Source organism: Equus asinus, chromosome 30, assembly GCF_041296235.1.
Source record: "Equus asinus isolate D_3611 breed Donkey chromosome 30, EquAss-T2T_v2, whole genome shotgun sequence".
Taxonomy (NCBI): domain Eukaryota; kingdom Metazoa; phylum Chordata; class Mammalia; order Perissodactyla; family Equidae; genus Equus; species Equus asinus.
This window is the reverse complement of record NC_091819.1, coordinates 19,771,190-19,786,727: the sequence shown is the minus strand read 5'-3', so window position 1 is coordinate 19,786,727 and position 15,538 is coordinate 19,771,190. Positions and strand designations below refer to the sequence as shown.

General features: G+C 44.7%; 2 protein-coding genes across 3 annotated transcripts in view; one reads left to right on the top strand and one right to left on the bottom strand.

Moving 5' to 3' along the window:
- Positions 1-8,557, bottom strand: part of LOC123286417 (transport and Golgi organization protein 1 homolog) — an 83,341-nt gene extending 74,784 nt beyond the window's left edge. Inside the window, 4 exon segments of the mRNA XM_070501426.1 lie at positions 1,626-2,771; positions 5,019-5,074; positions 5,136-5,322; positions 8,274-8,557. Of these exon segments, the coding sequence (XP_070357527.1) occupies positions 1,626-2,771; positions 5,019-5,074; positions 5,136-5,322; positions 8,274-8,406 (1,522 nt within the window). The 5' untranslated portion in view covers positions 8,407-8,557.
- The window catches only part of LOC123286419 (TATA box-binding protein-associated factor RNA polymerase I subunit A-like), a 95,548-nt gene that overhangs the window by 50,660 nt on the left and 29,350 nt on the right, over positions 1-15,538 (top strand). The window lies entirely within an intron of this gene.

The following is a 15,538-nucleotide window of genomic DNA, read 5'->3' as shown; positions in this document are numbered from 1 at the left end:
CTGGTCTCACAGAGCTAGGACAGAGAAGGGCATGACATATAAAGGCCGCCTGTTGAAGTGCCTGTCAAATATTTTCAAACCACCTCGAGGAGTCAGAAAGAATCAACCCATTTCTGTCCCTAAGAGGCTCAGGGCATAGCCGAAGGGCACCCACAGCAAAGATGAATTTCTCTGAAATCTCACAGTTTTGCCCTGAAAATTCATTTGAGTTTTGCGCTCCAATCCAAAATCTATCTGCTTTGATTAAAGCAAAAAAGTTTCCTTTCCCAAAATGCTCAGGAAAAATGGCCACTGTGGGAAGAAACATTTAATCTGGGGTTGTATGTCCCCCTGGTACTTGACCATCTATAGTGAGTCCAAATACCTCAGTCTGAAAAGCATGAGGACAGAGAAAAGAACATGGAAGTAGGAACCAGCTCGCCTTAGGACACTGGCTTGGGGTCAATTCCTTCCTATTGACTGAATGGCTTGTGTGTGTCAAGTGCTGTGTGGGCGGGCTCTGCCTCCGTGCTAGATTCTTGGTTAATCTGACTGCAAGAACCCTCACACCCAGCAGAATTTCACTGACCCAAGAGACTACCCACAAGAGCCAGGAAAGAACATGACCTCCACAAAAGAGGACAGCTGGCGGGAATGAAACTCTTGCAAGGCTTTGATTTAAAAGTTGTGCCCGTCAACCCTTGGACAGACAGCAGTTATTTTATGATTTAAGAAATGGCCTTCCGGGGCTGGCCCCATGGCCGAGTGGTTAAGTTCGCACGCTCCGCTTCAACAGCCCAGGGTTTCGCCGGTTCGGATCCTGGGCGCGGACATGGCACCGCTCATCAGGCCACACTGAGGCAGAGTCCCACACGCCACAACTAGAAGGACCCACAACTAAAATATACAGCTGTGTATTGGGGCGATATGGGGAGAAAAAGCAAAGGAAAAAAAAAAAAAGATTGTCAACAGCTGTTAGCTTAGGTGCCAATCTTTAAAAAAAAAAGAAACGGCATTCGCAAAAAGCCCTTTGCTAATTTTACATGAAACTTGAACTTTAAGAGGTCTATTTTGCACATCATTTTCTTGTTTGTATCTTTCTTTGTCTTTTTATAAAGTTTCCTTTTTTTAAAATAATTTTTATTCTTTTTTTTTTTAAAGATTGGCCCTGAGCTAACATCTGTTGCCAATCTTCTTTTTTCTTCTTCTTCTCCACAAAGCCCCCCAGCACATAGTTATATATTCTAGCTGTAGGTCCCTCTGGTTGTGGCATGTGGGATGGCATGGCTTGATGAGTGCTGCCATGTCTGCGCCTGGGACCCAAACCAGTGAAACCCTGGGCCACCAAAGCGGAGAGCTCGAACTTAACCACTCAGCCACTGGGCCGGGCCCTAAAGTTTCCTTTTGAAAAGGCCACCAGTTTCAGCTGTCATACAGGGAAACCAGGATAGAAATCCTTATCTGTGCTCTAGCCTTAAAGAAAGAAGGCAGCAAGGGACCTGTGGGTGTCACTGTGCTGTCTCTTGCCTTTGGGCACACTGTAAACTGTGGACAGAGCTTTACAAAAAGGTGTGAGGGACTTCAGCTAAGCCTCCCCGACCTGCTTCTCAAGCCCCACTCTACAAAGCCATAGACAGGCATTCTACCTTCCATCAGTCTATCCCAGTCTTCTGCTGGACGCCATGCTGCTGCCAGGGGTACAGTCTCCTCTGCTATGGAGTGTGTGTACCTGACAAAATAGATTAGGTCTTGAACGTCATCTAGCACCGAGGCCTCTTCAAATATGTTACTTTCCTTCACTCCCAGTTCTCCATTTTTGATCACACTAGTATCGAGCATTTTCTCTGCTATGCTCAGAATTTCGGACTCTGATGCACGGAAAACCTTATCTAGGACTTTTTCCACATTATAAGGCAGGCTCTCCTGCTGGGCTGCCTTCAGCTTTAGTGACATTTCTTGGAAGAGGGCTTCCAGCTCATGGATGTCAAAGTACTTCTGGAACCGCTGCAAAGACTGTGGTTCTTTAAAGAAGCTGCTTATTATAGGCGCGTCCTTCATCTTGTCACTATGCTTGGGCTTTGCGATCCAGTGGGGAGGCCAGTGGAACACGTCATCTTCGCGTTCCCCAGAAGCAGACCCCTGGCGTTCTGTGTCCATGAATTTCTCTAAGTCCTCACGGTCCTCTTTTGAGACTTCTTCTCCCCCAGGCTTCTCAGTGAGCCCTGAGGTGTTCAGGTGTTCCTCAGGGTTGTCCTCTTTAAAATAATCAGGATCTTTATCCTCAAACACTTCACCTAACTCTGGAGTCTCATTTTTTTTCTTGTCAGGAAAGTCACCGCCTTCAGATGGCCGCTGTGCTTTCTCATCTACCAGAGGGCCGCCTTCTTTTTCCACCACCATATGACCAGGTTTCCTGTCTATTTCGCCCACAGTTTCATTTTTTCTTTCAATTTTTAAAAGGCTACCAGTTTCTTCTTTGTTTTCTTCAGTTTCTGGATCAGCATCCACGGCGCCTAAAACGGCTCTTTCGGGGCCTTGCGCATTAACATGAAACTGCCTGTCCTGAATCACAGGGCTTTCTTCTTTAGACTCTCCTGCACTTACGGCATTTTCATCCTCCAGTAGTTCTTCAGGAGTGTAATCGTCATCTTCTGCTTCCCATCCTTCATCATGGAAATCCGGTACTTCCGCGCTATCATTTTGGTCTGTTGTTTCCACTTTTGTAATCTTAGTCAATTGAGACCATAGGTCATACAAAACTCCATATTTTTTACACCGGGTAGTGTCCATTTCTTATGATCTGACAAAAACATGTTACAGAACCTTGGGCCCTCACGCCTGGAAGTCATCTTTCTATTTAATTTTGCTTCCATATATCATCCCTGCCAAAGAACTTGGAAAAAAAATAAGTAGAATATTGTTTCCAAAGGACAAATTCTGCATAAGCTACTATCAGGACAAATGTAAATAAGTGCCACTGCCCTGAAGGGAAATGGTCAGAAGGAAGATGGGTGGGACACGGGCCTTTCTACTCCAGTGCTCTTAAGGAAAGCAGTAAGAGAATGCCACAAGAGCAGGGCGTGCAAAGTGCCACCGAAACGATTATCAGACAGCAACAATCCCTTCTGGCTGGGAGTTGAGGAAAGTGCTTCCCTAAGAAGGCAGGAGGCAAGTGGGGACTCAGAAAGACTGGCAGGCTTTCTAGAGGTGAACATGGTCATGACCCCAAGTGCGGAGGAAGGAAACTGCAGGTCGAGTTCACGTCTCTGACAAATAAAAATGGCAAGCAATAGGATACATTGGAGAATATGAGGAAGCCATTTGGTATAAACCTAATTCGGCCTGACCTTGTCTTTCCAAAAGGGCCTGACCGAGGCCGTTGAGCATACATTGTATATCTGCTTTAGAGATTCCCTATGGCAAGAGCAAAAGGCCCTTGAGGTAAAGGTGCAGCTTCCCTCCCTCTCCCAACGTTGGCGTCTCCTTAAGGATTAAGCATCTTTTCTTAGGCTAGAAACTGATTGCTGCGCTCACTTGTGACCGCCCAGCTCCCAGCTCGAGACAATAGACTTGCCTCCTGCTACCCCACGAAGATAGCAGACCCACTACCTGCTGTGTCCATCAAGTGCTGTGCCAACAGGGCAATCTTGTGACTATTGTGGGAGGGACATTTCAATCATATGTAAAGCACCCTCTTTCGGGGTATATAACCACTCTGTACACCTCATTTCTTTGGTGCCCTTCCTTTGGGAAGAAAGGCCCCGGGCCATGGTCCTCAGATTTCAGCTCAGAATAAACTCACCCAAATTTTCATTTACAGATTGGTTATGGATTATTTTCGTCGACATCTCCAAATGCTCCAACTTCACCATTAGAGGAAAAATGCAGCTTAGGTACATGGAAAAGACTCCCCAAGAGGAAAGATTAGCAAGAAATCTCACATGGTGGACCTGAAGGCAACAGAATAGATTCTTCTTCATAGAGAGTGATTCAAATGGGATTCTGCCTAAAAACAAGGGTTGTACCTGACCCTCCAGCCTTTCAAGATTCCTGCCTAGGAATCTCGAATGCCAACAAAATGAATCTATTTCTCCCTATGGAGGCTTCTCAAGCCTTCTTTTTTCTTTTTTTTTTTTTTTAAGATTGGCACCTGAGCTAACAACTGTTGCCAATCTTCTTTTTTTTTTTGCATTGCTTTTTCTTCCCAAACCCCTCCAGTACATAGCTGTGTATTTTAGTTGTGGGTCCTTCTAATTGTGGCATGTGGGACGCCACCTTAACATGGCCCGTTGAGTGGTACCATGTCCGCACCCAGGATCCAAACCAGCAAAACCCTGTGCCGCCAAAGCAGAGCGCGTGAACTTAACCACTCGGCCACAGGGCCGGCTCCTCAAGCCTTATTTTCTGTCGTCTGTTTGGTGTTTTACGGAGAGTGAAAGTTTTCACAGTTGGGACTGGATATTTCTCTAAGTTTGGAGAACCCTAAGGACATCAAGGACCCACTACTTTCAGTAAACAAACAGTCCACACACGACACTTTATAAAAAGGAAAGGGCAATGACTCAGAGCTTCTCTACCAGGTCACTCCTAGGGGATCTCCTCAGTAAAAACATCAAAGCATGATGCCTTCACTGATTTCCGTGTCAGATATCAGGAAGAATGCCACTCGGGGAACCTCTTCGAGCAAGTGCCTCAAAAGCAGGGAAAGGATGACCCAGAAGTTGCAAAGAAATGCATGATTAGGTAACTGTTCTCAGAGCTGCCAGGTTTTCACAAATATTAATAATTTAGGAAAAAAATACAAGTAAAATCACCTTTAACCATGAATGCCTGGAACACTATTTTGCACACAGTTTCTAGGATTAAGTCTAATGCCCACGAATCTTTCTTTTTGAAGGAATGAAGCTAAGGGTTTCCAGGTTTCACCATTTCACCCTTTACTACGCGTGGAGCACCCGTGGCTGATAAGGCCTAGAGGGTGATGCTGAGGAGTGAGCTGCACTTCAGTTCTGTTCAGGAAACCTCTGCTGAGCGCTTACTCCGTGCCAAGCCTGACACCTGCTGGGGACACAGGGCCATCTTCTTTTTCCACAGCCTGGCAGAGCGGACAGGTTCACTCCATCAAAGATTCCAAGAAAACAGTTATTTAAAGCTACGGTGTTAAGCTGATAAAAAGTAAGAAAAGAAAGGACGTCGACTTTTTACTTACACTTCCTGCCCAAACTTCAGGCGATCGCCCTGCCAGTTTATAGTAGACATATACAGGGTCTCCTTTTTTAAAATTCACAAAACGACAATCCGGGCCTGCAAAATCTTGCAGAGCCTCACCTCGGACCATTAACACTGTATATGAAGAGAGAGAAAAAAATAACCAGATATCAGGACGCAACTGTCACAGTCCATATTGATTTTATCAGGAAGTCTAAGAATCCACTGTAAACAATAATCAAGCTTCTCCAGTTTCCACTCTCGGGATCAATTACTTCCAATTCATATGCTCAAAGCATCTAAAATCTTCAAAGCTTTATCATTATAAATCATGACATCCCCAGCCAAGTAGACAGTGGAGAGGGAAATCTTCCCTGTTTTTCTCTACGTTTAATGCTGAGAAACAAAAAGCAATGTGTCCACCCTCACACATGGCTGGTCTCAAGTGAAACTCTTGGTTCCCTCCCTAGCCTTCTTGTCTTCAATCTTTGCTGTTTCATAATCATAAAAAGCTTCATATTGCAATTCAGAAAATTCAAGTTAGGTTGCTGACTAGCTGGGCTACATGTAGAGAGAACTGGGAACTGTGGAGAGCACCCAGGAACCCCCAAGTGGTCAATTAACTTGAACTAACCACTAAAAAGCACTATCTTTAAGTGACTAGAACTGCTACCACAGCGACAGTAAACACTGTCAATTTCATTTGCAGTAAACAGTGTCAATTTCATTTGGGGCCAAGTTTTTCTCTCCACATAGGATCTGGATAAATTAACGGGGAAACAAATTCACACCCTAATATGGATCCTAACACATTACAATGTTAACATTTTCTGAAAGTAAATAATGTTGACTGCACTCAATATTAAGAAGGTTTCAAAACAAAGGAAAATTACCCTTATTTATTCCTATAAACAAAATCAAGAGTGGACATCACATGTGGTAGGAACAAGCAAAACTATGAGAATTGTTCAGTAGTTACCTTCAGTCTTAAAACTCAAGACTTAAATCACACTTGATCTAGAAACTGGTAGAAGCAGTATTTTTCTTTTTGTTGGCCAAATAACACAGTTACTGATGTAAGATGAAATGGCTAATAAACGCAATTAAGTAGCAGAGAAAAAGAAGGATGAAATGGAAATAACTTCTTCTGAAAGCCAATTAGCAATAAATACATTAAAACATATCTTTAAATAAGTACTTGAGGGACAAACATACAGATTCGAAGGGGGGTATTTGGATTTTGAAGCTAAAAATCTGATTATCATTTTAATACATGTCAGCAGCCTAATTCAGATAGAATTGGGTGACAGGCCAGGCTGAAGGTGGTGATGGACAGTTTAAGATGAGGGATTCTACCAGAAGTGGCAACAGCAGTGGTTCTCTTGTTCCCCCTTAGAAGAGATCATTGAGGATTTATAATAATAAATCAGATGACATCAAAATGGACACCGTGGAACAGCTATCTGAAAAGCACACAAGGACACCTCACACGCACCCACCTCACTAAACACTTCATACAACACAACACAGACCCAGACCTTGCCCCCGCTGCCCTTTGTTGTGTTTGGTTACGCCCGTTTGGACAGATGCCATTTCTCAAGTTATATGACAACGAAGAGCCATTCCAACACCATGTCTCCGCACTGAGAAAGGAACAGCGATGTGATTCTCCAGGTAACTGCGATGTGATTCTCCAGGTAACTGGTTTTGAGGAACCCAGGTAGGCTGGTGCTTGAAAGCAAACGTTTCATCATAGCCAGCCTGCCTGCTAACAACCTGGGTTTGCTACGAGAAAACTGAAGGAAAAACTGGAAGTTGGTCCGCTTTTGTAGCGTTCATTTACATCAGCCCTAGGGTTACCTCTAGGAATGGCTTCACGCAGAGCAGACTGCCTCCGTTCTTTTCTTTAATGGTGTAGCGGTGATACGAACTCTTCAAATGATGACATTTGTTTTTAAATAACACCAATTTGAATGTAAATAGCTGAACCGTACGGTTATGGCCTTTTCAGAAGGAACACTTTTCTATATGTATTAATCACAACTTATCAACACCCGCTTCCGAAGCAGTTATCAGTAAGTTACAAGGTTATCCGAGACAGGCCGGGAGTCCGTAAAAATGATCCTGGTCCAGCAAACACACAGTCAGAGACTCCAACAACACAAGAAACTAAGGCTAAAGCTAGTCGGTTTTATAGAACCCTCGGAGTCTTTATTATTACTACTTTAATAATCCTTTTCACCAGAGTCTGAGATCTCTGCCCTCCTCACCGCCCACGGCCCACCCCCTCAGCCCCAATCCCCGATTGGGGAACAATTCCGCTTCCTGCGCAAAGACAAGGAGGCTGCGGGTCCCAGGTGGCCCATGCAGATCCTCGGCCTCTTTCCAGAACGAAAGATTTCGGCCTTCCCGGTGCCCTCCCTGCCTGGCTGTCTGCAAGACTTCCAAGCACAGAAATGACAGGATGGAGGCAGAGCCGGGGCGGAGACCTTGGAATACACTGCATGCCTGGACTCCGGGCTCGTCCCAAAGCTAAACTCCAATCCCTGTTCGAAAGGCGGTACGAGTCCCAAAGCCGAGTGAAGCAGAAGGGCGAAGGGGCAGCGCCAGCGGGCCCTTCACGAGCCCCACCAGCAACCTGCGGCCGGGAATACGCCCACCGAGCCCTTAGCGCATCTGCCCCCGGACTGCAGCCACGGGGCTCCCCGCAGCGGGGGCAGGAGAGCGCTCGGATGCAGCGTGGGGAGCCCAGGGCGCGTGGCGCGCACCCGTCTCCCCTCGGGGCGGGGCGGGTCGGGGGAGCGGACGCTGTGAGCTGCCCCTGGGGAGACCGGGGGCCACCTCCGACGCCCCACCTCCCCAATCAGCAAAGGAAAAATCAAACGCGGGCAACAAGTGGGACTGCAGCCCCCACGCCAGGGCCGGCTGGCCCGGGCGCCGGCAGAGCCGGAGAGGACAGACGCAGGGCCGCGGGGCTCGCCCACCCCGGCGCTCAGCCCGCCTGGCCTGCGACCCCCCCAGCCGGCATCTGGGCTGCCGAGCGCCCGCCCCCGCGCCCCCCGGCGCCGCCGCCCTCAGCCACTCACTGCTGCATTCGTCGTCGGCGCAGAGTTTATGCTCCGAGAAGCGCCGGCCCGTGTCCAGGTCCGTCAGGCCCAGCCCCGGCCAGGGCGGCCCGAGCAGGAGCAGGCAGAAGAGCACCCTGGCCGCCGCAGCCATGTTGTCGTCACCTCGGGGGAGCCGGCGACGCCGAGGAGGCGGCCGGCCGGGCGGCGGGCGGAGCGCAAGGGGCGGGCGGAGCGCAAGGGGCGGGGCGACACCAGGACGGTTTGAGAAGTTCCCGACTGACACGTCAGCACCAGCTCTCCGGGGGATGGAGGAGGTCCTGGCGGAAGCGGACCAGAGGTCCGACCTCCTTCCCGGCGCCTCCTCCTCTGATCGCTGCCGTGGCAACCGGGACCTTATATAGCCCTCCTCGTCCAATCAGCTGCCTTTGCCCCGTCTCTTCACATTTGACGCTCCGCGCGACTTTTGTCCTCCGTCACCAGTCTCTGTGACCTCGGATCCTCCGCGCGCCATCCCAACGAGTGGTCCTTTCTGGCACCCTCTCGCAACTTCTGATTTCTGGTCCTTCCCAAACCAGCCCACCTCCACAGCCCTATTCTTACTACCTCCTTCTCTGAACTACCGAATCCCACCCACGATTTGCCGCTGTTAGTCTGTGGTTCCAGGCTCCCTCTCTTTCAGACTCCCAGGGGTTCCTTGGGGTCCCATCCCATGATCCCCGTTGATTAGTAAGGGGTGTGACTGGGTTGGTGATGTAAATTAGAGCTGGTGGCCGGCTTGGTCTATTTTGGACTCCTGGAGGATGGAGGTGGCAGTGGGTCCCTGTAGGGAGATCTTCAGATTCTTGGGTCTTTATCCACAGGGAAGAAGTAATTTAATTCAACACAAATATGTTGAGCTTCTTCTGTTTTATGCTAGCGTTTCATGCCAGACACTGGGCAAAGCACGAGGGTGGTGTGGGGAAAGACGTAGGTCAAAAGACAAGCTCTCTGGTCCTTGTCTGAAGAAGCCCACAATTTAGTGGAAACCAATTGACAAGAAAAACAACTCAAGAATCAATGTCAGAATAGAGAAAAACTAATTAATTGCAGTCAACATTTATTGAGTGTTTTCTTTAGGCCCTGGTGGGTGTTATTATTCTAAGGTCTTTATATGTGTTGATTCCTCGCATCATCACAACAATTGTACCTCACAGTAGTAGATTCTGTTAACCACCTTCATTTTCGGGATGAGTCAATTGAGGCATTCACACATCTAGTGAGTGAGTGAGCTAAGATTCAAACCCAGGTAGTACCCGCCCTTTTCATCACAACTCTGCAGAGCCTTTATCAAGCAACATTATGATTTTTGGACTTTCTTTCTGACTAGGGGAAGCAAAATCTTGCTTAAATCACAATATAAGTGAATTATCTATATGTGCAAAAAAGAAAAAGGCCACAAGCCCACAGTCACTCCAGGGAAGAGTGGCTACAATGTCCTGGCCGGGGTTGGAGGGCTTTGTCCGTGACCAGGGTCTTCTCACTGCCGTCTCTGCTAAGGTTATTCATCAACCTCCAACACCAGTCAGGCCCACCAGTTGGTTTCCCAAACTCATTGGATTCTTTAAAAGCAAGAGGAAAGATTATGGCCCGTCCATACGATCCACAGTGTTGAATAAAGGAAAAGATGGGATGTTCACAAAGATGCTCACAGTTGTTTGTCTATAGGGGCCATGAGATGTGCCATTGGTCCTGTGTAGTTCCCACACTATCAGGAGAAAATGTGTGACAGATAAGGTCACCAAGGGTTCAAGTGTAGTGCCCTTAGGAATTCTTCATTTCTTTTTTGCTATGTGTTTGTTTGCTTTAGAATCTTAGATGTGTCTAATAGGCATCTTCAACTTAAATGTTAAAAACCAAACTCTTTATTTTCTCTCTCAAACTCTGTTCCTTTCAGTCTTCTTTATCTCAGTAAATGGCACTTTAATGCTCATCTTGCAGGTGCTCAGGTCAAAAACTTACAAACCATTCTTCGCACCTCTTTCACCCACACTCTAAGTCCAATCCCTCAGACAACATCGTGCACTCTTTGTTTTAATAGCTTTCTTGAGGTGTAATTGACATGCAATAAACTGCACACATTTAAAATGTACACTTTGATAAGTCTTGACATACGTATACACCCATGAGACCATCACTACAATCAAGATAATTAACATATGCATCACCCTACAAGAGTCCTCATGCTCCTTTGTCATCCCTCCCTCCCCGCTCTTGCCTGTCTCCTAACAACCTTCTGTTGCTATAGAGTGATTTGTAATTTCTAGAGTTTGGTATAAATGGAATCACATGGTATGTTATCTTTTTGGTCTGACATCTTTCACTCAGCATAAGCATTTGAAATACATCCAGAATCTGAGCACTTCTCACCATCGCCTATGCTGACACTGCTGGCCATGAGGGCTGAACCACCGTGATCTCTCACCTGGAAGACCTGCAACAGCCTGCTCACTGTTTGCCCTACTTCCACCCTTGCGTTCCAACAGTCTGTCGTCTCAGGAGCAGCCAGAGTGATTGTCTCCTGATAGAAATTGGGTCACGTCGCCCCTCTGCTCAAAACCTTCCTATGACTCACCACTTCTAAGTAAAATGCAATGACCTTATTAAGGACTGCACTGTCTTATTTGATCTGACCCCCCCATCCCTTTTAGCCCCATTTCCTAACACCGTCCCCTTGCTTTGCTGTTCCACTCAAACTCACTAAGCCCGCACCAGCATCAGAGCATTTGCACTCGCAATTTTCCCTGAACCTGGAACAGGTCCCCCAAACAGTCCACCTGGCTAACTAGTTCCCTCACTTCATCAAGTGTCTGTAACAACTCCATATCTTATTAGAGAGGCCTTCCCTGATATCACCCTACATAGAAGAGAGCTCCCTCCGTGATCATCCAGCCCATCATCCTGCTATATTTTTCTTTAGAGCACTTACCACCTGCCTGACATTTGTTTATCTATTTGATGGCCCCTCACCCTAAATATAAGCTCCATGGGAGCAAGGAATTTGTCCATTTTGTTCACTGCTCTAACATAAGTGCCTAGGAAAATGTCTGGAATGTATGAGGTACTCAAAAATGATTTGTTGGATGAACATATGATTCCTCATATATTATAAATATATTACACTATTAACCTACACAGAGTCTCCATATATAAATAGTACCGAGAGGGAATATGCCATGAGACCAAGGCATTTTGTGTCTTCACTTCAGCAACATCCTCAATATGGGGAACAGAACCTGGAATATATTTATTGGAATATATTCATTGTTTTTTTTTTTTATTAATGTTATGATAGATTACAACCTTGTGAGATTTCAGTTGTACATTTTTGTTAGTCATGTTGTGGGTACACCACTTCCCCCTCCGTACCCTCCCCCCACCCCCCCTTTTCCCTGGTAACCACCGATCAGATCTCCTTCTCAATATACTAATTTCCACCTATGAGTGGAGTCATATAGAGTTCGTCTTTCTCTGACTGACTTATTTCGCTTAACATAATGCCCTCGAGGTCCATCCACGTTGTTGTGAATGGGCCAATTTCGTCTTTTTTCTTGGCTGAGTAGTATTCCATTGTGTATATATACCACATCTTCTTTATCCAATCATCAGTTTCTGGGCATGTAGGCTGGTTCCACGTCTTGGCTATTGTAAATAATGCTGCGATGAACATAGGGGTGCAACGGACTCTTGAGATTTCTGATTTCAGGTTCTTAGGATAGATACCCAGTAATGGGATGGCTGGGTCATAGGGTATTTCTATTTTTAACTTTTTGAGAAATCTCCATACTGTTTTCCATAGTGGCTGTACCAGTTTGCATTCCCACCAACAGTGTATGAGGGTTCCTCTTTCTCCACAACCTCTCCAACATTTGTCGTTCTTGGTTTTGGATGTTTTTGCCAGTCTAACGGGGGTAAGGTGATATCTTAGTGTAGTTTTGATTTGCATTTCCCTGATGATTAGCGATGATGAACATCTTTTCATGTGTCTATTGGCCATATTCATATCTTCTTTTGAGAAATGTCTGTTCATGTCCTCTGCCCATTTTTTGATCAGGTTGTTTGTTTTTTTGTTGTTAAGCAGTGTGAGTTCTTTGTATATTATGGAGATTAACCCTTTGTCGGATAAGTGGCTTGTAAATATTTTTTCCCAATTAGTGAGCTGTTTTTTTGTTTCAATTCTGTTTTCCCTTGCCTTGAAGAAGCTCTTTAGTCTGATGAAGTCCCATTTGTTTATTCTTTCTATTGTTTCCCTCAACTGAGGAGTTACAGTGTCCGAAAAGATTCTTTTGAAACTGATGTCAAAGAGTGTACTGCCTATATTCTCTTCCAAAAGACTTATTGTCTCAGGCCTAATCTTTAGGTCTTTGATCCATTTTGAGTTTATTTTGGTGTGTGGTGAAAAAGAATGGTCAATTTTCAATCTTTTGCATGTGGCTGACCAGTTTTCCCAGCACCATTTGTTGAAGAGACTTTCTTTTCTCCATTGTAGGCCCTTTGCTCCTTTGTCGAAGATTAGCTGTCCATAGATGTGTGGTTTTATCTCTGGGCTTTCAATTCTGTTCCATTGATCTGTGGACCTGTTTTTGTACCAGTACCATGCTGTTTTGATCACTGCAGCTTTGTAGTATGTTTTGAAATCTGGGATTGTGATTCCGCCGGCTTTGTTTTTCTTGCTCAGGATTGCTTTAGCAATTCGCGGTCTTTTGTTGCCCCATATGAATTTTAGGATTGTTTGTTCAATTTCTGTGAAGAATGTTCTTAGGATTCTGATTGGGATAGCATTGAATCTGTATATTGCTTTAGGTAGTATGGACATTTTAACTATGTTTATTCTTCCAATCCATGTGCAAGGAATGTCTTTCCATCTCTTTATGTCATCGTCAATTTCTTTCAAGAAAGTCTTGTAGTTTTCATTGTATAGATCCTTCACTTCCTTGGTTAAGTTTATCCCAAGGTATTTTATTCTTTTCGTTTCGATTGTGAATGGGATAGAGTTCTTGAGTTCTTTTTCTGTTAGTTTATTGTTAGTGTATAGAAATGCTACTGATTTATGCACGTTAATTTTATACCCTGCTACTTTGCTGTAGTTGTTGATTATTTCGAATAGTTTTTCTGTGGATTCTTTGGGGTTTTCTATGTATAGGATCATGTCGTCTGCAAACAACGAGAGTTTTACTTCTTCGTTACCTATTTGGATTCCTTTTATTTCTTTTTCCTGCCGAATTGCTCTGGCCAGCACCTCCAGTACTATGTTGAATAGGAGTGGTGAAAGTGGGCACCCTTGTCTTGTTCCTGTCCTCAGAGGGATGGCTTTCAGCTTTTGTCCATTGAGTATGATGTTGGCTGTGGGTCTATCATATATGGCCTTTATTATGTTGAGGTACTTTCCTTCTATACCCATTTTACTGAGGGTTTTTATCATAAATGGGTGTTGGATCTTGTCGAATGCTTTCTCTGCATCTATTGAGATGATCATGTGGTTTTTGTTTTTCATTTTGTTGATGTAGTGTATCACGTTGATTGACTTGCGGATGTTGAACCATCCCTGTGTCCCTGGTATAAATCCCACTTGATCATGGTGTATAATCTTTTTGATGTATTGCTGTAATCGGTTTGCCAAAATTTTGTTGAGGATTTTTGCATGGAATATATTCATTGTTGATTGAGAGCATATTTGTTGGGAAGGGAGCGAATGAAATTGCACTGTGCTTTTTTCCTATATACTACCAGAATATTAAAGCAGATAAAAATAATTTTAATTTTTCTTATTTCTATTTAGAGTAGAATTAATGACAATTCATTGGTGGAAAAAGAAAAATTCCAAAACGATCTAATTTAATATTACTTTACTAATATTTACTTTGATATTTAGATATGCTTTGATACGAAGGATGAGAGCTGTTAGTTACTGAAGAACTAGCTGCTTAGTTTGTAGATTTTCCAGGGCTTTATCTCCATTGTTTTTTATTATTATTATTGCCTTTAGATATTAATAAGTTTGGTGGTTAATCAGAAAAAATTTCTCAGCAGACCACAATGAGGGTGGTGGTGGTAATTCTTTCTGCCAGGATATATAATTATAATGGATGAATCAGCACTCATTTTTAATAGCATTCAATTATGTTTCACATAAATTCTAATCTCAAGCATGTTATTTGTTAACATTTCAGATGGAATTTTCATTGGGTAAAGATTAAGTAAGAGTTAAAAAAATAAATGTGTCTAGTTTGAGGGTGTACATAAATATATAAGATATGGAGGGTTCCTGATCTTAAAGAAGTTGCAATCTGATTGAGAAGACAAGACAAACACATCTGAAAGAACAGAAGACAGCATAATAACATGTCATTGTAAACTTCCCATGGTGCCTGCCCAGGGGCATCCAGAAGGTCTAACACTGAAGTTACCAGAAAGAACTCAGTCTACTGCCAATGATGAAACCACTCTGAGTCCAGAGAATGGTGGAAAGTATTTATTGAAGACTATGGCTTCCAGCCAAGATGGAGTAAAAGGGAACAGGTTTACTATCCCACATTAAACCTCTAAAAACCTGGACCTAATATATGAAATAATAATTTTTAGACATTGGACAACAAACACTGTAGGACAATGATAGCCAAGATAAGTGGAGCAAATAAAGTGAATGCTGTGATTGCCCTCGCTTACTCCTTGGATAAAGTTTCCAGGCCACAACTAGAGAAGGGAAACTCAAACAGATGACCTCCTTGTTGACGAGACAGATTTGAAACTTTGGGGAGGTCAAGTCAGCTGGAATTTTCAGGGAAGAGTACAGGAGAGAAGAGAGCTGAATAAACAAGAGAGAACTGTACAGTCAGAGCTCCAGAGATCTGCAGAGGGTTTCTCTCAAGTCTTCAAGTGAGTAATGATAAGCACATGTGTGTGAAGAATTACCTGAAGCCAGGGAAAGAACTACCAGAGGACAGGGGGAACAACTGTTGAAGAAGAGAATAGCTTGTGCTCCCACCAGCCAGAGTAGACAACCTGTAATAAATAGGGCATCACGTACAGTCCTCAATAAAGGGGAAAATATCAGCCTAAGATTGAAAGCTACTATAACAAAGCTTAAAAACAAGCCTTGAGGGGGCGGCCCCATGGCCAAGTGGTTAAGTTCATGCGTTCGACTTCAGTGGCCCAGAGCTTCACCGGTTCAGATCCTGGGCACAGACATGGCACCGCTCATCAGGCCACGTTGAGGCGGCATCCCACATCCCACAATGAGAAGAACC